General features: G+C 35.7%; 1 protein-coding gene across 5 annotated transcripts in view; it reads left to right on the top strand.

The window, feature by feature from the left end:
- Positions 1–18,487, top strand: part of LOC134534114 (ubinuclein-2) — a 59,027-nt gene extending 40,540 nt beyond the window's left edge. For 3 of the 5 annotated variants that reach the window (XM_063372178.1, XM_063372180.1, XM_063372179.1), the window contains 4 exons: positions 8,551–8,974; positions 14,622–14,715; positions 15,661–15,746; positions 17,043–18,245. In XM_063372178.1, the coding sequence (XP_063228248.1) occupies positions 8,551–8,974; positions 14,622–14,715; positions 15,661–15,746; positions 17,043–17,068 (630 nt within the window). In that variant the 3' untranslated portion in view covers positions 17,069–18,245. Of the gene's footprint in view, positions 1–8,550; positions 8,975–14,621; positions 14,716–15,660; positions 15,747–17,042 lie in introns of those variants that run through there. The other 2 variants (XM_063372177.1, XM_063372181.1) reach the window with 2 other exon arrangements.
- The last annotated feature ends 3,483 nt before the right edge of the window (positions 18,488–21,970 follow it).

Genomic DNA, 21,970 nt, shown 5'->3' with positions numbered 1-21,970 from the left:
TATGGAAAAATGATCTGCAAGCATCATCATTAACTGCTTCCAGCCTGCGGCCGGGTCAGCAAAGTAAAATGCCTCCATCTTTGTCGCTCCACCATTCCTTATCCTTCACTATGGTCCAGTCTTCTCCTCTCTCCTGCACACCTTTTAACTATCTGCTCTTTCCACCTCCTCCTTGGTCTTCCTTGGGGTCTTCTTTGTATGTACCGTATTTACTCGCATATAGGTCGCGGCAATTTTACCAGATTTGATGGGGGAAAAATGAAGTGCGACCTATATGTGAAGAAAATTTTTTTTTTAATTTTTGAGAATTTTTTTTTGCAATATTTTGCTTTAAAATGCGAAAAAGAAGTCTATATAGGTATAAGCAAATTTATTTACAATGTACACATACAGCGAAACCCCTTATTTACGTTACCGTTATTTGCGTTTTCCCGTTATTTGCACTATATTCTTCAGGTCCCGTTTAGTTCCCATTTAGTCCAATACAATACTTCCAAGCAAATTACGACTCAAAAATCGAATCCATCCCGCTATTTACGTCACGTAACAACCATAAACAACCAGAAAATACCGTGGGTACTTTAAGAGTAGATAAGATTAGTTAGTAGGCCTAAAAACACTAAAAACATCGTGAAAAATGTAACGTTTATAGTCTGCAGTGAACATTTTAAATCGCAAAATATACCTATTTTATAACATGAAAAGTTTCTTTTATTTCTAAACATGTAATAATTTAAGCCTAGGCGTGTAAAAGTAATTATAGCAGGAGACAATCTAAAATGCATGAGGGAAAAACGTAAACTCACGAATGTATGAACGTGGCTGATTGTTAATTTCTGATACTGTATTTATGTCACAACTTAGCCGAAATACTGGTACAAGACAAACTTCACAAGATAAAATGAGCGGAGTCTTGGTAACTGTTTTATACGTATTTTATAATTTCGGAAGTATTGTACAGTTGACACATATTTTTTAAACTAACAATTTATTTCTGGGGATCGTAATTAATTAATTATTGGTATCAAGACATCAAGATGGACGTAAACTGGAACATGTCACGGCAGCGAGAAAATTGGTGCGTATACCAATAAACTGGTATTAGAACTGTACAAAACTAGTACACGGGAGGTGGAGCTTATATTTTTTTCCGCTAAGATCGCTTCTATTGGCTGTCCGCTGATGGAAGGTGTCGAGTCTGGGCGGAGCGTTGAGTGAGTTCTACTGCGCATGCGCAGCTCAGTGAACAAAGAGAGGAGAGCCAGCAGGCGCGCCGTAACAGCAGCTGATCGAGTACAATGACCTTTCTCCGCGCACGGCGCGGAATTACCGGTGGGACCTATATGGGGGGAATCTTAAATACCAAATTCAAGACCTCAAATTATGGGTGCGACCTATCTGCGATGGCGACCTATATGCGAGTAAATACGGTACTTCAATGACATTGTTTTCCTAGGCAGTCTCTCTTTTCCCCATTTTCTGGACTTGCTATACCATCTTATTCTTGCCTTTTAAATTATCTCATTCAAGCTCTTGCTTGTACTTTCTCATTCCTGATCCTGTCTCATACCACTTTTCCTCACTTCCTCACTCCACGCCATTAGTTGCTCCATTTCTCCCCACACCATCTAAACATCAGCATGTACCCATGGCGTTCATCTTTCCTTCTCCGATATTTTCTTCCAGGGTTCGTACGCCACCATAATTTCCTTGAAAAGCCCTTAATTTGTTTTTAATTGAATGAGGACCCTGAAAAGTGAATAATGTAGTTTGCACATAACTTCTGCTTTTTGCTAGTACCAGGAGTACAAAGTAATTATTTTGTTTTGTTACTTTAGGCTTGGTGCACAAGTGCAACCTCCAATAATTAACCTCTTAAATACTGTTTGATTGTAATGAGGGCGTACCGGCGTTGAGGTTGGAATATCGGTGGAAATTAATGGGCGCCACCATGTGAGTGGGCACGTGGACCCGGCTGGAAAACTCTAACTCAGGGCGTTACGTGGCCCGTGTGCGGCGAGATATTAGCCCTCCTGATTTTTTACGCAACACCTGTCCCTAACTAAGCCCGGCCCGGCTCTCAGCGTCGGGCACGCTCCTAATTATCGCAGTGGGCTCTTAGGGCGTCCCACACGCCGCTGAACAGGTTAAGGACCCACGTGGCCCCCCCGAACACAGAAACACGTGACCCAGTTAATTGGGTTTTATTACTCACGGTACACGCCCTTACACGATCCTCCATTGATACAGCTATAAAACGCCCGAGGCTTGAATTGAATTAGGTGAGGAGGCGAACCACGCACGTGGTCGCCTCGAGTTGCAGACACGTCCGCCCTCGGCCGGCTGGAGCAAGAGACTGGGATGAGCTCATGGCTTGCGGGAGGCAACATGGCGCCCTTCACTCCGAACACAATTACCGTTACAACTTAGCTGTGGCGTGCCCCGGGTTACTATTGAAAAATACATAAATCCTTTTACAAAAATTAGTACATTACATCCATGCCCAGACCGTCTGTAATAATTACTTATATGAATAAAAATGGTTTAAATGAAGTTGCATGCTAGTTCCTCCGTCGCCCGCTAGGGAGCGTCCTTGTTCGTGCTTGCACTTATTAAATAACAAAACATCATGAATTAGTTAAATAAAAGACACATACATAGCCGTCGTGACACTATTTTGGGGCGAAAAGAAAAAGGATTACAATATTTATTAATATATATTAGGGTTGCGGCGCACTGCAGCTAAGTGTCCTCTTGCCGGGCTAGCAACACACGCACACACGCACGCCCAAGCGGGAGGTTTGAACAGATGGTGGTGTTTGGGGCGGTGGCATATCGGGCTCAAAGGGGCCGCAGGCCCGGACGACGTCAGTAATATATGTGTGTCCTGTGCTAAAGATGAATTTATTCGTCAGACATGCACCACACTGCTCCTGCGAAGGATGAATATATCCATCTGTGCATCTCGCACTACATACGGCTTTATTTTTTCGTAAGCTAACACAGACTAGCAGCTGTTTCTGTAACTACAGTAGCATTTCTTATCCATTATAGTGCAGGGGTTTTTCTGTCGCGTACAGTTGCTGTTTTTATCGCCAGTCCAGTTAAACATTCATGAGAGTAACTACAAACAATTGATAGTAAATATTTTTCCACCTTTTCTTTCATTCAGAGGCATGATATTGTATATTGCCCTACAAGTTCCATTGACATACATAGGTATCTGGCCTACTGTACAGTTTCCATGCTAAAAAATTACCATTTACTTTGTCTATATTCTACCTGCTGTTTTGTGACTGAGATAGCATGAGTTTTTATTTGCAATTGATTTTTATATTATTATTTTGGGGGTTTTACAATTATTATACGTTTTATTTTGATGGTTCATTACTGTGGATTGAGATATTTTTTATATGGCGTTTTAGTTTTGCGTCATTTTTGAGCCGATTGACATTTCGTAAACATCACACTGTCATGTCACGGAAAAAATAAACTAATGAGGAATTATTGGCAATGTGGCAAGAAAGTATTTAGATGATATTAGCAGTATTTCTGGTACAGAAAATCGCCGGGAATCGTGTAAGTCAAGGCAATTGCAGCAACCACATTAATCCACAACTTAGGCTCCAGCGGACACGTATGTTTTCCCAGTATGCCTTCGGAAAGTGACGCTATTGAAGAAGAACCAGATGGGAACCAGCAACAAAAAAAAAAGAGATCATTTAATGTATCATTGGGACAGCAAGAATTTGTGCCTTCTGTTTATAATTTTTATAATACCGATTTTGGAAGTCAAAGCAGTGTGACAGAGGCAGGAACATTTGTTGGATTTTTTTCTTTCCAGACAGCTAGTGGAGCCAATTGCTACAGAAACCAGAAATTTTGTGTGAAACATTTAGTTGCTGTTATGTAAACTAACTGTAGTTCATACTATGTATTTACAGTTTGCGTTGCATGTCTGTGTTGCTTTTGCTTTGACAGCTTAAATTAAATGCATGTAAAACTGTTGTGCATTTTAATCAAAATACATGATTTAGTATTTTCTTGTGCGGAGTTTAAATGTTTGTAGCATCAGTCAGTGAATCATGACAAACAGGAATGTCTAAGCTGATGGCAGAAAAGAAAGTAACTTCAACTGAAGTCAAATTTTGACCACATTTTATTGATGCTGAATTGAATGTAGCTAAACATAACCCCGGCATTAGTTATTAGTTTGAAGCTAAATGGTGTTTATTTCAGTGAATGAAATGGCGTGGGAAATGTGAAAATACAACAAAGATTTTTTTTTTCAAAATCTTCTAAATTCATATAATAATTTTCTACAAATCTGTCTTGCATTATAAAAAAAATTCGGAGGAAAATATTGAATAAACAATGAATTGCTGAAAAATTTCAAGTTTTCATTTCACAGAAAATTCCCACAGTTTCATGTTCTTTAATATATGCCTTAAATTGAAACACATTCTCTTGGCAATTAATTAAAAGTGTGATTGATATGTGCACCAATACGAGTAGTCGACAACCCCAGCCTGTACTTGTAAAAAGAAGATAAATTTTTGCATGGACACGTGGTGGTGATGTCCAACTGGTTGTTACCAACTTCCGTGAGATGCAGTGATGAACTGTTAGTGGCTTAAGGGTCCCAACTAGTGAACCTAGTGGGCGGAGGCCTAATTGAAGAAGGAAAATGTGAAATTATAAGTACAGGTGCACCATCCTTTATCCAAAATTCCAAAATCCGAACAGCTCTAAAATCCAAAATTTTTTTCGAAACTTCAACGTCCGCGATATTGTTCGCAGTTTGTGGCAAACTCAAGTCGCGATCGCGTGACTAGTGCGAGCGAGTGACTTGGCAGCACTGCGTCAGCAAGGCAGCATGCAATTTGTCAACGCCGTGGCGCTGTGTTTACCGTTTGTCCGGCAAAATAGCACCAGTTACAGCTTGCTGCTTGGCTACGATAGGAGTTGTTTTATCGCGTTTAGTAGTTAACCGTGTTGTTATGCGAACGTGTTGCCATATTTGAAGACAGCAATGGCAAAAAGGCATTCCGATATGAAGATGGGTGGTAGCGAAAAAAAACTAAAACACTAAACATTATCAATAACGCAGAAGGTGGAATTATTGCGGAAACTTGATCGCGGCGTGCCTGTACGACAACTAACAAGAATATGGTGTTGAAACTATAACTGTGTACGATTTTAAGAAACAAAAAGACAAATTGTTTACGTTTTTTAGTGAAAGTGACGACAGAAAAGCAATGGAGTGTAGGAAAGCAATGTATAGGGCACAAAATGATTTATGCTGCATTGTTTATTTACGTTATGTACTTTGTTGTTTTTTGTACTATGTTGCTTGAAATCCTTAATATATCTGACATAACCTAACTTGGCTTTACTAGGCCTCCTGTATTAAAATTCCAAAAATCCGAAAAATTCCAAAATTCTGAATGCTGCTGGTCCCGACCATTTCGGCAAAAGGATTGTGCTCCTGTAGTATTGTAACAAGAACCATAATCCTTAATGTGAGATTGGGCATGTGCGATGACTGATGTCTCTTGCTGGCTGATTTTGGTGCACAGACTGGCCTTTTGTTCTTTGCTTGAGAATGTTGGTCTGAGTTTTCTGATAATTGGTATGAAACTCGTGTAGCTATCATTTTGTTTGTGTTATATTCATAGTTTGTAAGGAAAGAACTACTAGTGTTATCTTTAAAAGATTTGTGCAATGGGAGTGCATGACTTGATGTAAGTTTTTTGGACATACGCCATTGCTAAGAACGAAAACTATTGTATTTGTTTGTTTTTTCGTTTTGTCATGTTTTTTGTCTCGCTTCAACTGTTGTGCTGAATTATTTTGGGTTTCAATATTTTTGTGTTGTCATCATTTGTGGGGATTTTTTCGTTCTCTTAGTACATTTTTCTTTGTTTTTTCTTTGTTTGCTGACCATATTCCTGTTTCGGAATATTTTGTGGTGTTCATATCCTTGTTGACAACAGCAATTGTTTGCTTAATTTTGTGTGTTTTTTGTATCTTTTTTTGAGTATTTTTATTTTTATTTATTTATTTTATTTATTAGTTTTTCTTCAACAGAAAAAGTTCTTAGCAATGGCGTATGTCCAAAAACTTACATCAAGTCAAGAACTACTAGTACTACTTCTAGAAATTCACTTAATGCATTTGAGCTTCATAGTTGTAAATAAATTACAAAAGATAAAAGAAAATGATAAACTGTAGTTTTGTAATATTAGCTTATTTAATTACGGTAGTGTGCGCTTATTATGATTGTAATAAACCTTAACGTAAATGTACCAACGCCAAGCCTTAAGTTTTATAATTATACACTTTGGAAACACTAATCTTTCACATTTGACTGACACAATTATTAATCACTAGTGTGTGTGTTTTTTTTTATTGAATCACTTTGTTTGTGCACTAAACCATGTTACTAATACTGTACCTTTTTTTAAAAAAAGAAAATGTTTAAACATATGTATGTAATTATTACAGAATAGTCTTCTTCAGAATAATGAGGACGTTATGTAATGTGTGTTGTGAACCGATTCTTTATACTTAATTACATTAAAAGTGTAGTATCATCACTTAGGCACAAAATTGCATCCATTGCTATAAATACTTAACACTAGTTCAGTTTCAGCAGAGGTCTGTGTGATTTAAAGTAATTATTTCTGTATCTTCAAAGGTTTGTGTCAGCTGTAGATAAATTTATATGTAAACATAAAGGAACTTAATAATGCAACAGAAATATTAGACTGACGAAGACGCAGGCTGGGAACAGCAGTGGATAACTATGTGGTTGGACTCTGTCTTTGAACCTTGGAAGTGGAATGAAAAAGAGTGGACTCGCCACCACGAGAGAAGATACGGAACTCCGAAGCTTGTGCACACCTACAAGAGACAATGCAAGAAATGTGGATCTCGAATATTGCTGCAAGAATTGTATTTCTTAGCTGGAGATTTTGCAGGTTTTGTTGCTACTAGCGAGAAATGGGGAATAATATGAGCATGGTTGTGTATTTGCAATGTGATCACAATGTGTACAACACCATTTTTCTAGAAACGGTCATGACCATTAAAGGGGAAAGAATGTGCATGCACAGAGTTTTTAAATAATCATTCAGTTATTGTTCTTTGGTACTACACTTAACTTGGAGTAATAACTGCATGTATATAATCAACTTACTACTGTTCAGTGCTTTTCGCAGTACATAAGATTGCTTGGCTAAAACAAAGCAGGCTTTGCCTTCAGAAAATGTTTTTTCTTAAATCATCTTCTACGATCACATAATTTTACATAACCTATCGACAGTGTTGCTCGACATGCAATCACCTTATTTTCTCTTGCCGTACATTGGTTTCAATGTTTCAAAGGTGCAAGTGTAGTCGTTCAAAACTGCTGTATAAAGTAACATCAATTTTAGCTGTGTGAACATATTTTTGAGAAGTAATAACATAGTTTATAAAAACATGGTGGGAATGTTCTACTCATTATTTCATTTAATTTTTGGAATAAATTTCTTGTAAGTTTTTCCAAAAAAAAAGTATATATTTGTATGTTTAGTGAAATCTGGTAAATATTTTATTTTGCAGATTATTTAAATTGCAAGTGCTTTAATGGTCATGCTAATGTTGTGTGTGTGGGGGGGGGGGGGGGGGGGAGCTGAATTGTTGCCCGTTGGATGGGCAGCCCTTCAGGATTTTTCTGGCAATGGTTTGTTTGTACAGCGACTAGAAGGGCAGCCCATCCAATTTCTGAAAACATGTTTCTTTAAGTGTTTAAATAATCCTGAAAACTTGCCCCATGGAAGGGCAGCCCATCAGGATTTTTCTGACAGTGGTGTTTTTGAAAGGTTGTCTGAATTGTTGCCCATTGGATGGGCAGCCCATCAGAATTTTTCTGACAGTGGTGTTTTTGAAAGGTTGTCTGAATTTTGCCCCTTGGATGGGCAGCCCTTCAGGATTTTTCTGACAGTGGTTAGTTTAGGTTAGATTAGGTCAGGTCAGGTCAGGTCAGGTCAGGTCAGGTCACTTTACAAACTAACCACTGTCAGAAAAATCCTGAAGGGCTGCCCATCCAAGGGGCAAAATTCAGACAACCTTTCAAAAACACCACTGTCAGAAGAATCCTGACGGGCTGCCCATCCAATGGGCAACAATTCAGACAACCTTTCAAAAACACTACTATCAGAAAAATCCTGATGGGCTGCCCTTCCAAGGGGCAACAATTCAGACAACCTTTCAAAAACACTACTGTTAGAAAAATTCTGATGGGCTGCCCATCCATGGGGCAAGTTTTCAGGATTATTTAAACACTTAAAGGAGCGTGTTTTCAGAAATTGGATGGGCTGCCCTTCCAGTCTCTGTACAAATAAACCACTGTCGGAAAAATCCTGAAGGGCTGCCCATCCAACGGGCAAAAATTCAGTCGCCCCGTGTGTGTGTGCTTAAACATTCAAGTTCTGCTTGTTGTGAAATGTGTGCTAGGAATGGTGGTACCTTCAAGGCAATAATGCAGCTGGTTGCGTGTGCTAGGTAGTGGAATCCCCGCTCGACGGCACGGAAGAGTCGTCGCCGGCGTCACGGCCGGGAGGCCGGGACCCGCCCCAGCCAGCGGACGCGGAGAAGTCCGTGCAGCTGGAGATGGCGCGCGTCATGGAAAAGCTCATGGAGCTGCGGAACGCGGCGGGCGAGCCGGCTGGGGAGGCGATGGGAAGCGCGGACCCCGCGAAGCAGGAAGCCCTGCGCCTGTCTGCCAAGAGCAAGGAGGGCGGGGTCTCCTCGAAGCGCGTCGACGCAGCGCAGAGGCGGGTCTCGCGGGGCGGCTTCCAAGAGGAGTTTCAGAAGCACGTGATGAAGCGGGAGGAAGAAAACAGCCTGCTGGACTCCGGAACACACCCGAGCGCCGCGCCTGCTCGCAATTCAAACTCCCAAATAAACGATCAAGCTTTATCTGATGGTGAGTTTTGCAAGTGAAGATTCACGTTTTTTGTTAGTATCGGAGCTTTATTAACTTCTGGCACAGATATCCAAAATTTATATTTTTCTCCGGCTTTTCTTGATGAAACCTTCTAACATTTCTATTTAGTTTTTGCCGTACCTCGTACTGCAGACACAAAAAGTTTATAGCATTACTAAAATACGATGCACATTTTTAGTAGCTTTCTTTAAACATTGAAAAAGAAAACAAGAGAGCTTTTTATTTATTTTGGCTGAATTTCTTAATCTGCAATAATTGTTTGGTTAAACTTGCTGAAAATTGTGCAGGTACGTGATGGAACTACAGAAAGCGAGTTATCTAGTGGTGGTTTAATGAGTGATGCTGTTGCTTAGTGCTTAGATTGTTTACTACTATTAAGTTTTAGGGAATATATAAATTGTTTTTTTTTTACACGTACTTAAAATTTTTGCAAATGGTTTGGTTTTTATGGTGTAAGTAATTTTATTCAGTCGATAGATATTAAATAGTAAAATTTCACTATTGACAATTTCAATGTTTGTGTACACATACCTACTTAATAGAAAAATTTCAGCATAGCTATTCTCTTTTGGATGCAAACTTTTTGACTTGTGTGTAAATCTCGTAACCATCAATTTTGAATCCTTGTAACATTTGGGTTAGAGGATTTTTTGTGCCAGAAGACACCATAATAGCAGTGACTTATACATTAATTTATAGCAACTTTAGAAGCTAAAACTACTAATGCATGCACAATTTATTGCATGACTGAAACATTGCTGAAGCCTTCTAAGTGTGTTCAAAAATTATTGCAATTTTATGATTTTGCTGTTTATAGTAGTACTATTTGTACAATTTTTTTTGTTGTGTTGGTAAACATGTATGAAAAGTATCTGTACATTGTTACATAGTCATATTGGATGTTTAGTTTGTTGTCAGCTGTCCAAAAGGTTAAATGCTTTTGGTTACCATCTGTGATTTGTTGTTTTACTTATTTAAGAAAATGGATTAGATTATTTGCATTATAAGACTGGAATAAAGTGTAGCAATGTTTTAGAAATGTTAAATATTGTTTTTGCGACATGAACATAAAAGACGAGGGCTCAGCAAGTCCCGATAAGCAAACGTTGGTTACACGCCAGCAAGTGCGACACCCTGCAGAATGCTAGCGTGCCACTGGAAGTCATCAACCAATATTCGGTCAGACTCCTGCAGTTAGCCGCACCTGCTGGCGCGTGACCTATGTTTGCTTCTCAGCTTGCTGAGTCCTCATCTGAAGCCGAGTGTTCCTGTTGCAAGAACAATATTTAACACTTCGAAAACATTGCTACACTTTATTCCATTCTTATATCAACATTTAATGCAAATTATCTGATCCATTTTCTTAAATAATTAAAATAACATATTACTAGAGACCTGTAAAATTCGCGGTTTTGATGGCCTTCAGGATAGGGCAAATAACGCAAGTTCATTGGCTGCCGACGTGTAAGTCATCTCAGCTGGTTTGTCTGTGATTCGATCCTTCTTTGGTTGAGGGTTTATAACTGGTTGAGATTCGTCCAGATGAACAATAAGCCAATAGCAAAATTATCTAAGAGGTATATGTGTTTGAATTCTAGCCTATTACCGAATGAATCCACAAATTTTGCAGGTCTCTACATATTACCAATGGTACAAAAACACATTTAGTCTTTTCGATAGCTGACAACAAACTAAACATCCAATATGACTAACAATGTACAGATACTTTTCATACATGTTTACCAACACAACAAATAAAATGTGCTAATCAGATTAATTCAACCCACAAGATTACAAAATTCCAGTTACTTTTTGAACACACCTCGTAGAATGAAATGATCAACTTAGTGATTTGTATGCATAGTCTGCTTTTGAGAAATCTGCGTAGATCTATGAGGTGCTCATTTAATAGTATTCATTCAAAGAAGCATCCAGACTTTGAACTGTGCAAAGGTTTACAAACCTTTTTGAATTTTTTTTATACACACAAGTGAAAAATGAGACTGATGAAATATCGTCATTTTTAATGGAGCGTTAACAATATATTTTAAAGTAAGTACAAAAATATTGTAATTCCAAACCAAAGAAAAAAATTGTGTTTGACAACTGACAGCATGTACCAAAATATTTAAATATTTGTTTGTAGCACTGCCTAAGTTTTCTATGTAGGCAGTGACTTAGATTAATTTTTAAACATTGAATTTTCAGAAATTTTAGTTGCAGATAGGTTGTCTCAGATTACAATGCAGATAGTTTAAAAAAAAAAAAAAACTATTATTTGTCTAAAGAACTAATCATTGAACACCAAGAAACTTCACTAATGGGTTTTCCTTGGTTTTTCAGAATGGGTTTGGGTTATGCACAAGCCAAGCTGATTCATATTTAAAATCTTTGTCATGGTTTTTTTTTTTTTTTTTTACATTTTTTAAAATAATTGTTTGCAGAACCGTGATATTTTTATTTAATTTTTAATAAGTGATATCTTTGGATGAGTCTGGAGGTTGATATAATGCGACAATAGCAAAAGAACCAGCACAGATACCAATGTCAATGTCTGAGAAGGTTATTTTTTCTTATCGCACAATGTATACATTTTATTATACATATTTTAAGCATATTTACACTATGACTGTGTGCCTGATGGTTGGAAGCACTAGTTTGTCAGTACAGGGAATTATGTAAGAACATGACACTTTTGTGTTCATGCTCTGAAAATTGTTGTCATAATATAATTTCTGTGAACTGTTGATTAGTATTAGGCATAACATTCATTTGGGTCTGAAGTACTGAAATATAATTTTTACTTGAAAGGAGGCTTCCAGTAAAATGCAGTTGTCAGGGGACATGGTAGTTACCCCCTCGTTACTAGTTGACCACATTTTACTGAGGAGTGAACCTATCCAGTAAGGAAAAAATTGTTTAAACTTAGATTTAAGTGGTAACAGTGGTTGCAGGTGCAACAGACATTTTCTAATTTCACTTTAAGCCAGCTGCCTCTTGCACTAGCCTGTCCAAATGGAAAGATAATGTGGCTGGGAAGTGACATAAGACTTTTTTTTGTTGTGTCCAAACTTTTTTTTTAGTATCTTTTCACTTCAAGACAGGTATGATAATTTCATCTAAATGTATGTATGTCAACCTTAACTTCACATCGTAAAACAGTAATTTAAAATTACAGAAATTATTTAATTTTTTAAATTTGTGAATCGCCTAAATACTGACTGTTAATGTTTCCTCTAGAGTTAGATGAATATGTGAAGTTCAACGACTTGAATTCAGTTTGCACAGATGGTTGCACTAGTGTTAGTGTGGATTCATGTAAATGGAAAATATTCTCTGTTTCCAAAGCATTTTAGGTAAGATTTTACATAGGGTAATGTGCATATTTAGTTATCTATACCATCTGTAGCATTCTATTTGTACATTTAAGTAATTTTACCAATTTTGTGTGAAATAGTCATAAAATGACTCACTGATCACAATTCTGCAATTTTGAAAATTTTTGTCTGTCTGTCTTGCCAGTATGTGCGCTTATAACTAAAAATGGCTTCACCGATCTTGCAATTTGTAATACAGTAAGATAATGTAGTTGCACAAATGATGGGCTATATATCATCAAATATAAAAATACTCTCGTTTCTTATAACTATATGACAGACATGAACTTAGTAACAGATCTTGTGTTTTTTTTTGTTTTTTCAATGTAGTTTTGTTTTGCTATTGTGTTTTGTTTTCGTGATGGCAATTTGTTTTATACAATTGTCATTTTATGAACAAATTCATAACCAAAAAATTCAATTTTGAGCAAAAAAGGCTGGCAGTGAAGTTATGCAACCTGTTTGTCGAAGTCAACAGCTGGAATCCACCTAAATAATTTGTAAATGAGATGATTTTTGATAATAAGTCGTAAAATATTCTCTTTCGTAAATTTTGTTTATTAGACATGTCACTAGCCAGATTAATAATGTTTTAATTGTAAAACGTATTTTCTAGCAAGGTGCCAATGAAAATGGACTTTGAGCTGGCTGCTTGTTAAAAGTCTGGCATGACTACGTGTTTATGCTTCTTTTGGCAATGATAGACATTGTATAGTTCCTTCTAAGAAATTAATCTGAATGAGAGGATTACTATATTTAACTAAATTAAATTTTCAATAGCAAAATGTACATCATTTCCATTGAAAATCACTTATGTAATAAATATTTTAACCCAATAATTTTCTTTTCTTTATTAGGCTTATTAACTTTGCAAATTATTTATAATATTTCTTTGATATTCCTGTTTAAACTTGATTGATGTTCTTTAATCCAACAAAATAGCTAATCCGGCATGGCTGTGGAACAAAATATGCTAGATTAAAGAATTTTTTTTTTCAATTTGAATAGTTAAATTTAAATGGAATACAAGTTATTGTGTTGATGGCTGAAGGTTAGTTAGAAATGGTTAGTAAGTTTCAATACTGTTAAGAGCCAGGGAAAACAAGTTTTGAGAGGATAGCCCAAATAATTAAATACAGATTTATTTATTACTAATATTTACAGAATTAAGTTACAGCAATTGAATTGTCGGTCCACAATATGATCACTCATTTATTCCATAATTTACACTCCCCACTGTAGCTCGGCTTGGCAGTGGCTCTACACTGCTTGTCTCTTATTGCACCTTACCTTACAACTGTACTACTTACTGCATAATTCTTATAGGCATGAAGATACTTTTCTTAGAAAAAGTTGCTAACGTAATTTTATTTAATACATACAGTGTAAATTCTATATAACGACACTTAAGGGACTGATCATTTTTCGGCATTATAAAGAGTGGTCGTTAAATGGAGAGAAATAAAAAATATAATTTTACTATTCTATAATAATATGTATTTACTTATATGTTATATAGTACACATTTTACATGTCTATAAAACCATGATAGCATCGCTTGATCCAGATCTTCGTATTGAGGTTTCTTTAATTTCTTAGCAGATTTTCCATTCTCCTCTGCTTGTAGAATTTTTTCTTTGTTTTTCCATATTGTAGACACGGTAGAGCGGCTAAATCCAAAGCATCTTCCAACATCACTGATATTTTCTCCCGCCTCTATTGAGCGCATTAATAAAACTTTTTCGTCAATACACAAAGATTTTCGTTTACTCGCCATGTTTACAGTTCGAAAGTCTAAGCAACTGCGATAATTATAACGTGTAACAATTTGACAAAAGTCTAGTGACAGAGGTAAACATGTACAAGTTCATCATACAAAAACAAATACAAAATTTCTTAACAATCTCCAGTACGTCAGCTGAAGTAAACATGTGCAGATAATGCAACAACAAAACAGCAAACAAAAGAACGTACACAGCTGCAGTTCTTATCAACTTCGGCAACTTAGAAAGTACTGCTTAATGATTTATAATGCCGTATTGAGCGTGATGCTATATATAGTGTATTATTGTATAGAAAACAAGTTAAACCAACCAAAGTCAAGCAATTTCGACGTTTTAAAGAGTTTGTCGTTAAATAGAGTTTACACTGTATATATATTTTTTATTTCAATTAAAAAATTTACAAGAGTTTTATAGTTATTTGTCATGCTTTTAGTTTCTATATTCTGTGATTTTTTTTGCCAACAGAATGTGCAGATACCCACTCTACCAACCCTAGTGTGCCGAAGGCAATGCCTGCCATGATGCCTTGCTCTGAAATGGCAAATGCATGGTCTGGAAGGTAAGGCATTTGTGTTAATTTTTGTAAATAATTAGGGTTGCTCTCTTTTCTCGGTAACTTGACGTAGGAATCTGTATTCATGCTATTTTCAAATTGTGACTTTGTGTCTACATTTGGTTGAAACCAATTTTAGTACCTTTAGGAAGATAAATTTCATGGATACTCTGTTAACTAACTTGCTAACTTTTCAACTACATATTTCCAAGTGTGATGAAATTTATGGAAATTAATTTGATAATTATGAGAATTTTTTGTTTTAGTTAACTGTCATGCTTACCTGGAGATGCAGCCTTGTGCTAGGATAAGGTTTACATGTTAAATACTTAAAAATTGGTATGCAACTACCTTTCACAATTTCACATTCTAACAAAAACCATTGCATTGTGGAAAGAACATAACTTCATCAAAAAAGTATGAGAAATTTTTTGTACAGATTTCGAGTTTAAGATTTTTCTTTTATTTGGTGTTTTAAATATTTAAAAACCAGTAACTAACAAAATTTCTTATTTGTATTTTTTAAATTTTGATGATGTAATTTCACAGCTGTCCAAAATGTTTAAATTACAAGAGTGACGTGACAACTGATTTTGTGGATGCCATCTATCAAACTGTTGCTTTGACTGCTCTAGACTATAAACACACCCCACTATCAAATAAAAAATCGAGAACTCTATTTATTAAGCACTATCTCATACTCTGGATGATTTTCTTTAGAGTACTGTAGGTGAGTTAATTATCCTTTTTTGTAAGTGATGTAAAATATATTTTTAGTTTTATAAATGTATTCTTTCGATTCTGGCAACTTACACAGTTACAAGGACTGCTGGGAACTTGTGACAAGGATTATTGTAATATCAAAAAAAATTCACCAGAAATAATTTTTGTGATAAGAGTTTTGTCATGTTGAAACCTGCGTGGAGTTTTCAATCATCTTATTTCTTTCAGTGGGGATGTAGATGCTCACACTGGCTTCCATTTCTTGGGTCAACTGTTTGGAGACAAGTTTCCTCCTGCCCACACTTCTAAAGCAGGTATGGTTTGGCTCTAAATTTGAGAAAAAATGTGGAAAATGTCAGTGAAGGCAGTCTGTTAATGTTATTTTGGCTGGTTCAAGGTGAGCTGTTACAACACCTTCAATTTTATTTTAAATTTTTCAATTTTTTTTTTAATTCTCCCCATCCGTACCCCTCCAGTGAAAAAAAAAAAACCTGTTTCCGCCATTCTCAAGAACTATCAGACTCGCAACAGGTGTCTGAACTGTTATATCCTCACATACCAGTTCACCCTGAATAAACAGCCAAATAAATTTTATGCATAAAATTTAATTATTTTTACATATTTGTGTGGAACATTTAGAAAAAGTTCAAACCGAAATGCAATAACTACGAGGGACGTTCCGAAAGTAAGTTTCATAATTATTTTTTGAAAGAGCCGATGTTATACAAGGTGAAAAAAACAATTTATATAAGAATCCACACCTGTTGCTTGTTCGACGGAAGTAGCGTCAGTGGAGACGGAATGGCGCATGCGCAGAGCGCCAAAGAAGAGAGAGTAGTAGCATACCAGTGCGCGTGAGGTTATTTGAGTACAAATCATGATGGCAGACAGACGTTACTGACATTGTGGTCACCAGTGGAAGTACATGCTGTTATCCTTGCATTAAAAGCTACACTGAGGATGTCACTGCCAAAACAATATTGAGGTAGAGCAGACTGTACGACATTTACTTGCATCGCAGGGCACTAAATTTTACCACAGTAGTTTCTTCAAACTGATGCATGTTACGACAAATATTTAAATGTTGGTGCCATGGTGCATTTTTTTTAAATGAGTTTGTGTGGAAAAATAATCACAAAATTTACATTCGTAACGTCCCTCGTACATATTCTGCGTGTTAAAACCCTTGCTCTTATTCCATCATGGACTAATAACAATTTGTGTTACAGTATGACCTTTCACAATACATAATTTACCTTATTTCTATGAGAGCATGAACTTCGTGGAGTTAAATGTCCTCAAATTAAACCACTTGCCAAAATATGTACGTACGTACTTGCGTCTCCAACTACTCATTTTGTTTGAAGCTCATTGACATCAGATTTTAATTGTGTTTATTTTTTATAACTTTTTATTTGTTTTTTGTGCAGCTACTTAATATCGCAAATATTAATCAACAGTCCAGTAAGAATTCTTAAACACAATTATTATTGTTGAAAAAAAAAAATGCAAGAAACTTATCTAAAATAAAGCCATCTGGGAGATGCTGCCAATGAATTGCGATAAGTCAGAAATGACTTTTGTATTTTATTATGCTGCTTTGTTTTCAGGCTCAAATCAGCATTCCTCTTCATAATGCATCTGCCACTTCTACAAGTATTTACTGCCAGTGTGGATCGGCCATCATAATCATGTATTGTGTATATGTAAATAGTTTTATCAAGTGCCAAGGAACCACATGATTATTGATTTTTCAATTTTAGTAGTTTGGTAATTTTAGTGAATGTTGTTGAAAGAAGCGTGTAAAGTATTTGGCGATAATTTCGAGACTTTTTTGATTACCGAAACAGTTTTTGTTACAAACATGTATATTATATTGATTTCAGTTTTATATTATACAGAAATACCAATCGTTATAGTGAACTTAATGGTAAATATAGTGATGTATTTATATTTGGCATAAAAAAGCTGCTCGTATGTATGTTTTGCAATAAAATCACAGATTTTAATATAGATCAGTAGTACCACAGTTTTTCTTGATATGTGTACTTATCAGAACATGTTTGTGCAAGTGCAATACTTTAGATTATATTATGGCTAGTATTATTTTTAATGATTTATACTGTTTAGCTGTAGGAATTATAAAGATTATCAAGCCCAGCTTATCTTATATCAAATTTATTAAGCATTTGATAGCAATGCCTGTAGCATTTAAAGAATTTGTGATAGTTTTACAAATTATGTTTTCATGAGGGAAATGTGATAAAAAAAAACCAGTATTAATTACAGTGAGGAGTGATATAGCAGATAACGTATAAAGCTTGTACTATATTAATTTTAAAGATAGTAATTTGTTTGTTAATGTGTTGTTAAAGGGTACATATGAAAGTATGGCAAATACCATTTTAGCCTTTATTTTTTCCCTGCACATAATTTTAAATAATGTTTATAAAATACACAGTAAAATTTTGACTGTGGCAACTTTGTGAAGAATAATTTAGCCATTAATTTGTATTATACCTATATAAGCACAAAAGTTTTAACACTTATCTTAAAAAATTTATGTATTTGGTACAATATTTATGTTTTGTGTTTCTTTTCTTTCATATATTTAGTTAAACTATTATGTGCTTGAGAAAAACAAGCAAAAATCTTGTAATACAGGGGGTTTTTAATTACAAAAATTTAACTTAACAGATCAATTTTTATATATTTTACTTTTGAAGAAAATCATTGAAGCATGTTTTCTTCCTTACATTTTATAACCAAAATCATGGATTAAAAAAAATATATATATATATTTTTTTTTTAAACGAGAGAGGTTTCTCCTTTTGTACATTATGCAATCTACAAGTGACTGACAATCTCATACCCATTACTGAAATTTGCATTTTGAAATCAGATGTTAAAGACTTTTAAATCTTTCAAAAAAAAGTTTTTAAAGGTAACAGCAGATTTTGTTTTGAATTCATTTGTCTTTCCTTGAAAGTTTGTGTTATTATGAATTTTAATTCTGCTAGTGAAAGGTTCTACTTGTTTTATTACATTTTTTTTTCAAATTTGGTTAAAAATTAGACATTACAGTTTTTTACATTATGATGTAAACATGTTTCTGACTGTTTTTACTATTTAATTACTTCATTGGCATAATTTTTTTTTCTTAAATTATATTGAGCACAGATTTCTAATAGATTCTAATGAATTATTTTAGACTAAGTAGCTGTCGAAATCTTTGATGTTAAAACTTCTTTATGGATAAATTTAATTTTTTTATTTACACTCTTGGCCTGTTGCCGTTACACAATATTTGGACACTTTCTTATAAGTTTGTTTTTTGGTATTAAGTTAATCCTCATAATCTTAGCTTCTGTGTAAATTCCAGAGAGCGAACCATTATTTTTGGACTCCTTGGGGGCAGCAACAAATAGATGGAGGATATCTTTGTTTTTGGGGGTTATTGTGTTATATTGGCTACATAGCAGGGAAAGAAAGGTACAATTTTAGGTTTTTCCATCATACTGTCATGCATAGAGGCTTTAAAGGGTAGTTTTCTAAATTATGTATTTTGCTTTTATAATTTCACAGTTTTATTAAAATAAATTTGATGCAGGTCAATATTGATGCTGGTTAACATGGTCTAAGCATGGTGAACAACTAGTCACACGCGCCCTGGCACACTAATATGATAAATAAGTTTTGTTAGGATAAAGGATTAGTCTCCAAGGGTGTGTGTGTCACTCGTGGGTGGTTAAGGTGGCATCAGATGTACTTCAGCAGTTGCGGTACAGAACAAACCGAGGAAGAGCACCATCACATCGACCCAAACCTGTCAGCACTTCCTCCAGTCCTCAAGTCAGCTCACCCGGCCGCAGGTGTCGCAGAAGGGCTCGGCCCGTCGGTGCTGCCCACTCGTCTCGCTGATCTCGTGCTTTACTCAGAATTCTACGTGCGTCCCTCTGCATGCTTGCCTTGTAAACATGAACCCTGACCAACCTGAGACTGGTTTGATGCCTTGGCTGCCCCACTCGCCGACACGACTTGCCTGCTCAGCTTCCCGGTCTCCAGTCTCCCCGCTTGCCTCGCGGCGTGTTCAGCTCGTCCCACCCTCTGGTGGTTGCTGAACTAGCAGATGTCGAAGTGGTGTTAATCAAAGGTGGTCTTTGGCACATTCTGGAAAGTCTGGGAAAAGTCATGGAAGCTGGATTCCTGGAAGAGTCACGGAACTTCCCCAATTATTTTAATTTTAGGGTAAAAATGACATGCTCCAGTGGCCATCACCCAGACCGTTACAGCATTTTTTTTTTATATGGTGCTCTACAGTATAGTTGTACACACTATGAAATAGCATATACAAGATTTTTTTTTTAAATAAAAAAAAAGAGTAAACTAAGTCCTACTATGGATGGTGGAGGCTGAATTGACAGTATTTCGTTAAGAAAATTGCAAAATGAGTAAATTATATTTTAAAAAATTAAGTCGGTGAAATTTGAAATTTTTTGGTCTGGGAAAGGTCCCACTTCCCACCCCCCCTTCCCCCCTTCTTCCTCCTATATCATTTAGTTTCCAAAACTGTACAATCTTCTGAATAAACCAGTGGATGAGGAGTGTGATATGTGCTTTTACATATACTATATGAATGTCGCTCAAGCAGGCAGCCCATCACCAGAGGTGTTGAAACAAATTGCTCGGTGTAATCTGATGGCTAGATGTTGATGCTGTGCTCAAGCTGATGCTAGTCTTGCCAGGTTGTATGTGGGTGCAGTTCCAGAGCAGGCGAAGAGTTGGAGCATGGCAGCTGCTGTTTCTGCTGTAGATGCTCACTTGAGTCCTTTACACCCTCCCTCATATTGGTGGATCCAGAAGGGGGGGGGGGGGGGGGGGGAGAGGGCATAGTGGCATGCCCCCCCCCGAACAATTTCTGATTTTTCTAATCATAGTTTTCCAAAATTACTAAAGTAATATTTTTTTGCAGTGCTATAAATAATAGCATGTTTTATAACCAGAAATCAAATGAAAATGATTAAATGAGAACTACAAAATTATTTATTAGCTTCCAACCCACTGTTAGAGTAGCAAGTTAAGACCATACTAAACTTACTGTTTGGTATTTCAATACTAAATATATTAAAATTTATTAGAAAAATTAATATGGCCCCTCCCTGAGTCTCATTCTGTATCCGCCCTTGCTCCCTCATAATCAACACTTGTGTGCGAGACCCAAAATCATACACAGGCTGAATTAATCTGACACCAACAAAATTATTTCAAGAACTATTAATATAATGAATAAACCTTTTTCAGTGTTCCTGTAGATAGAGAAAATGTAGAAATCGGGGAAAACTCGGGGAATGGAAAAAGTTAACAAATCTGCGGCCGTGGGGAGGGGGGGGGGGGAGAGAACAAAAAACAAACCGGGAAATTTACAAAATCTGTGTTTGCAAAACAGCATCAGTAATTGTACATTATATGTTCTAGTAGTTTAATGTCTTAAACTTGATACATATATTAACTATAAATTCTTGAGCAATTAATTATCTATCACTTAACCAAACACAATAGATATAAACAATGGTGTACTCATTGTAAGTACAATCACGTAACTTATCAAATTGTTGAAACAATTTTATTTTTAAGATTAGCAATGCTGGTTATGTAAAATGAAATATGTGAGTCTTTCAGAACTCCCAGTGATATGTAAACCTCTAACCTTGGTAACGAGCAAATGCATTTGGTTCTCATGTTTACATTGCAAATACTAAACTTATAATACGGAACTCTGAAACAAAATATAAATTAAAATTCTTTAAAATAATGCGGTGTGTTATAAATAGACTGATCAATAAAACATTTTCTTTTGAAGTACATATCGAATTTCTAGATGCGAACCACACACTTATTTTCTGCTCCTGCTTCTAGTATTTGCTGCCTGAATTGTAAACGTTGCTTGCCACTGTCACGTGCAGATAGGGAATAACGGGAAATTGTAAGCTATTATAAATTGCGCCAATAAAAGCAAAAAAGACTTGAAAATTCCTATACCCCGGCTTTGGACCTGATTTATGACTAGGAATTTGATTAAATCACTGCTAATCTTGTTTAAAATTAATTACACAGTTAATACTATAATGTTTCCACACATGTTAGAAGTTAAACTTCTGTGACATTACTAAAATTCTAACCTGAAATATTTGAAAACACACAACACTTATATTTGTTTGTAATATTTGTTTTCTGCTTAAATGACTGAATTAAGTCTGCAAATACTTGTTTATATAATACTTAATGAGCTGATTCAATATAATTATATTATGTTATTAAAAAAAAAGTAAAAATGTTTTTCGAGTGACTAGGCTTAAATCATTTAGAAAAATTGCTCTTAAGCTTTATCCGCATGTGTTCTACCGTTGTACTAGCGAACCTATTGGAACTTAAAGCAGAATATGTATGATCAAATGGCAGTTTTCTTACATATTTTAAAATTTGTGATTACTTTTTACTACAACTATTTTAGTTTACCAAATATATTCCAGGGTAGTTT

This window comes from Bacillus rossius, chromosome 7 (assembly GCF_032445375.1).
Source record: "Bacillus rossius redtenbacheri isolate Brsri chromosome 7, Brsri_v3, whole genome shotgun sequence".
NCBI classification, from domain to species: domain Eukaryota; kingdom Metazoa; phylum Arthropoda; class Insecta; order Phasmatodea; family Bacillidae; genus Bacillus; species Bacillus rossius.
This window is presented reverse-complemented; position numbering and strand designations above follow the sequence as displayed.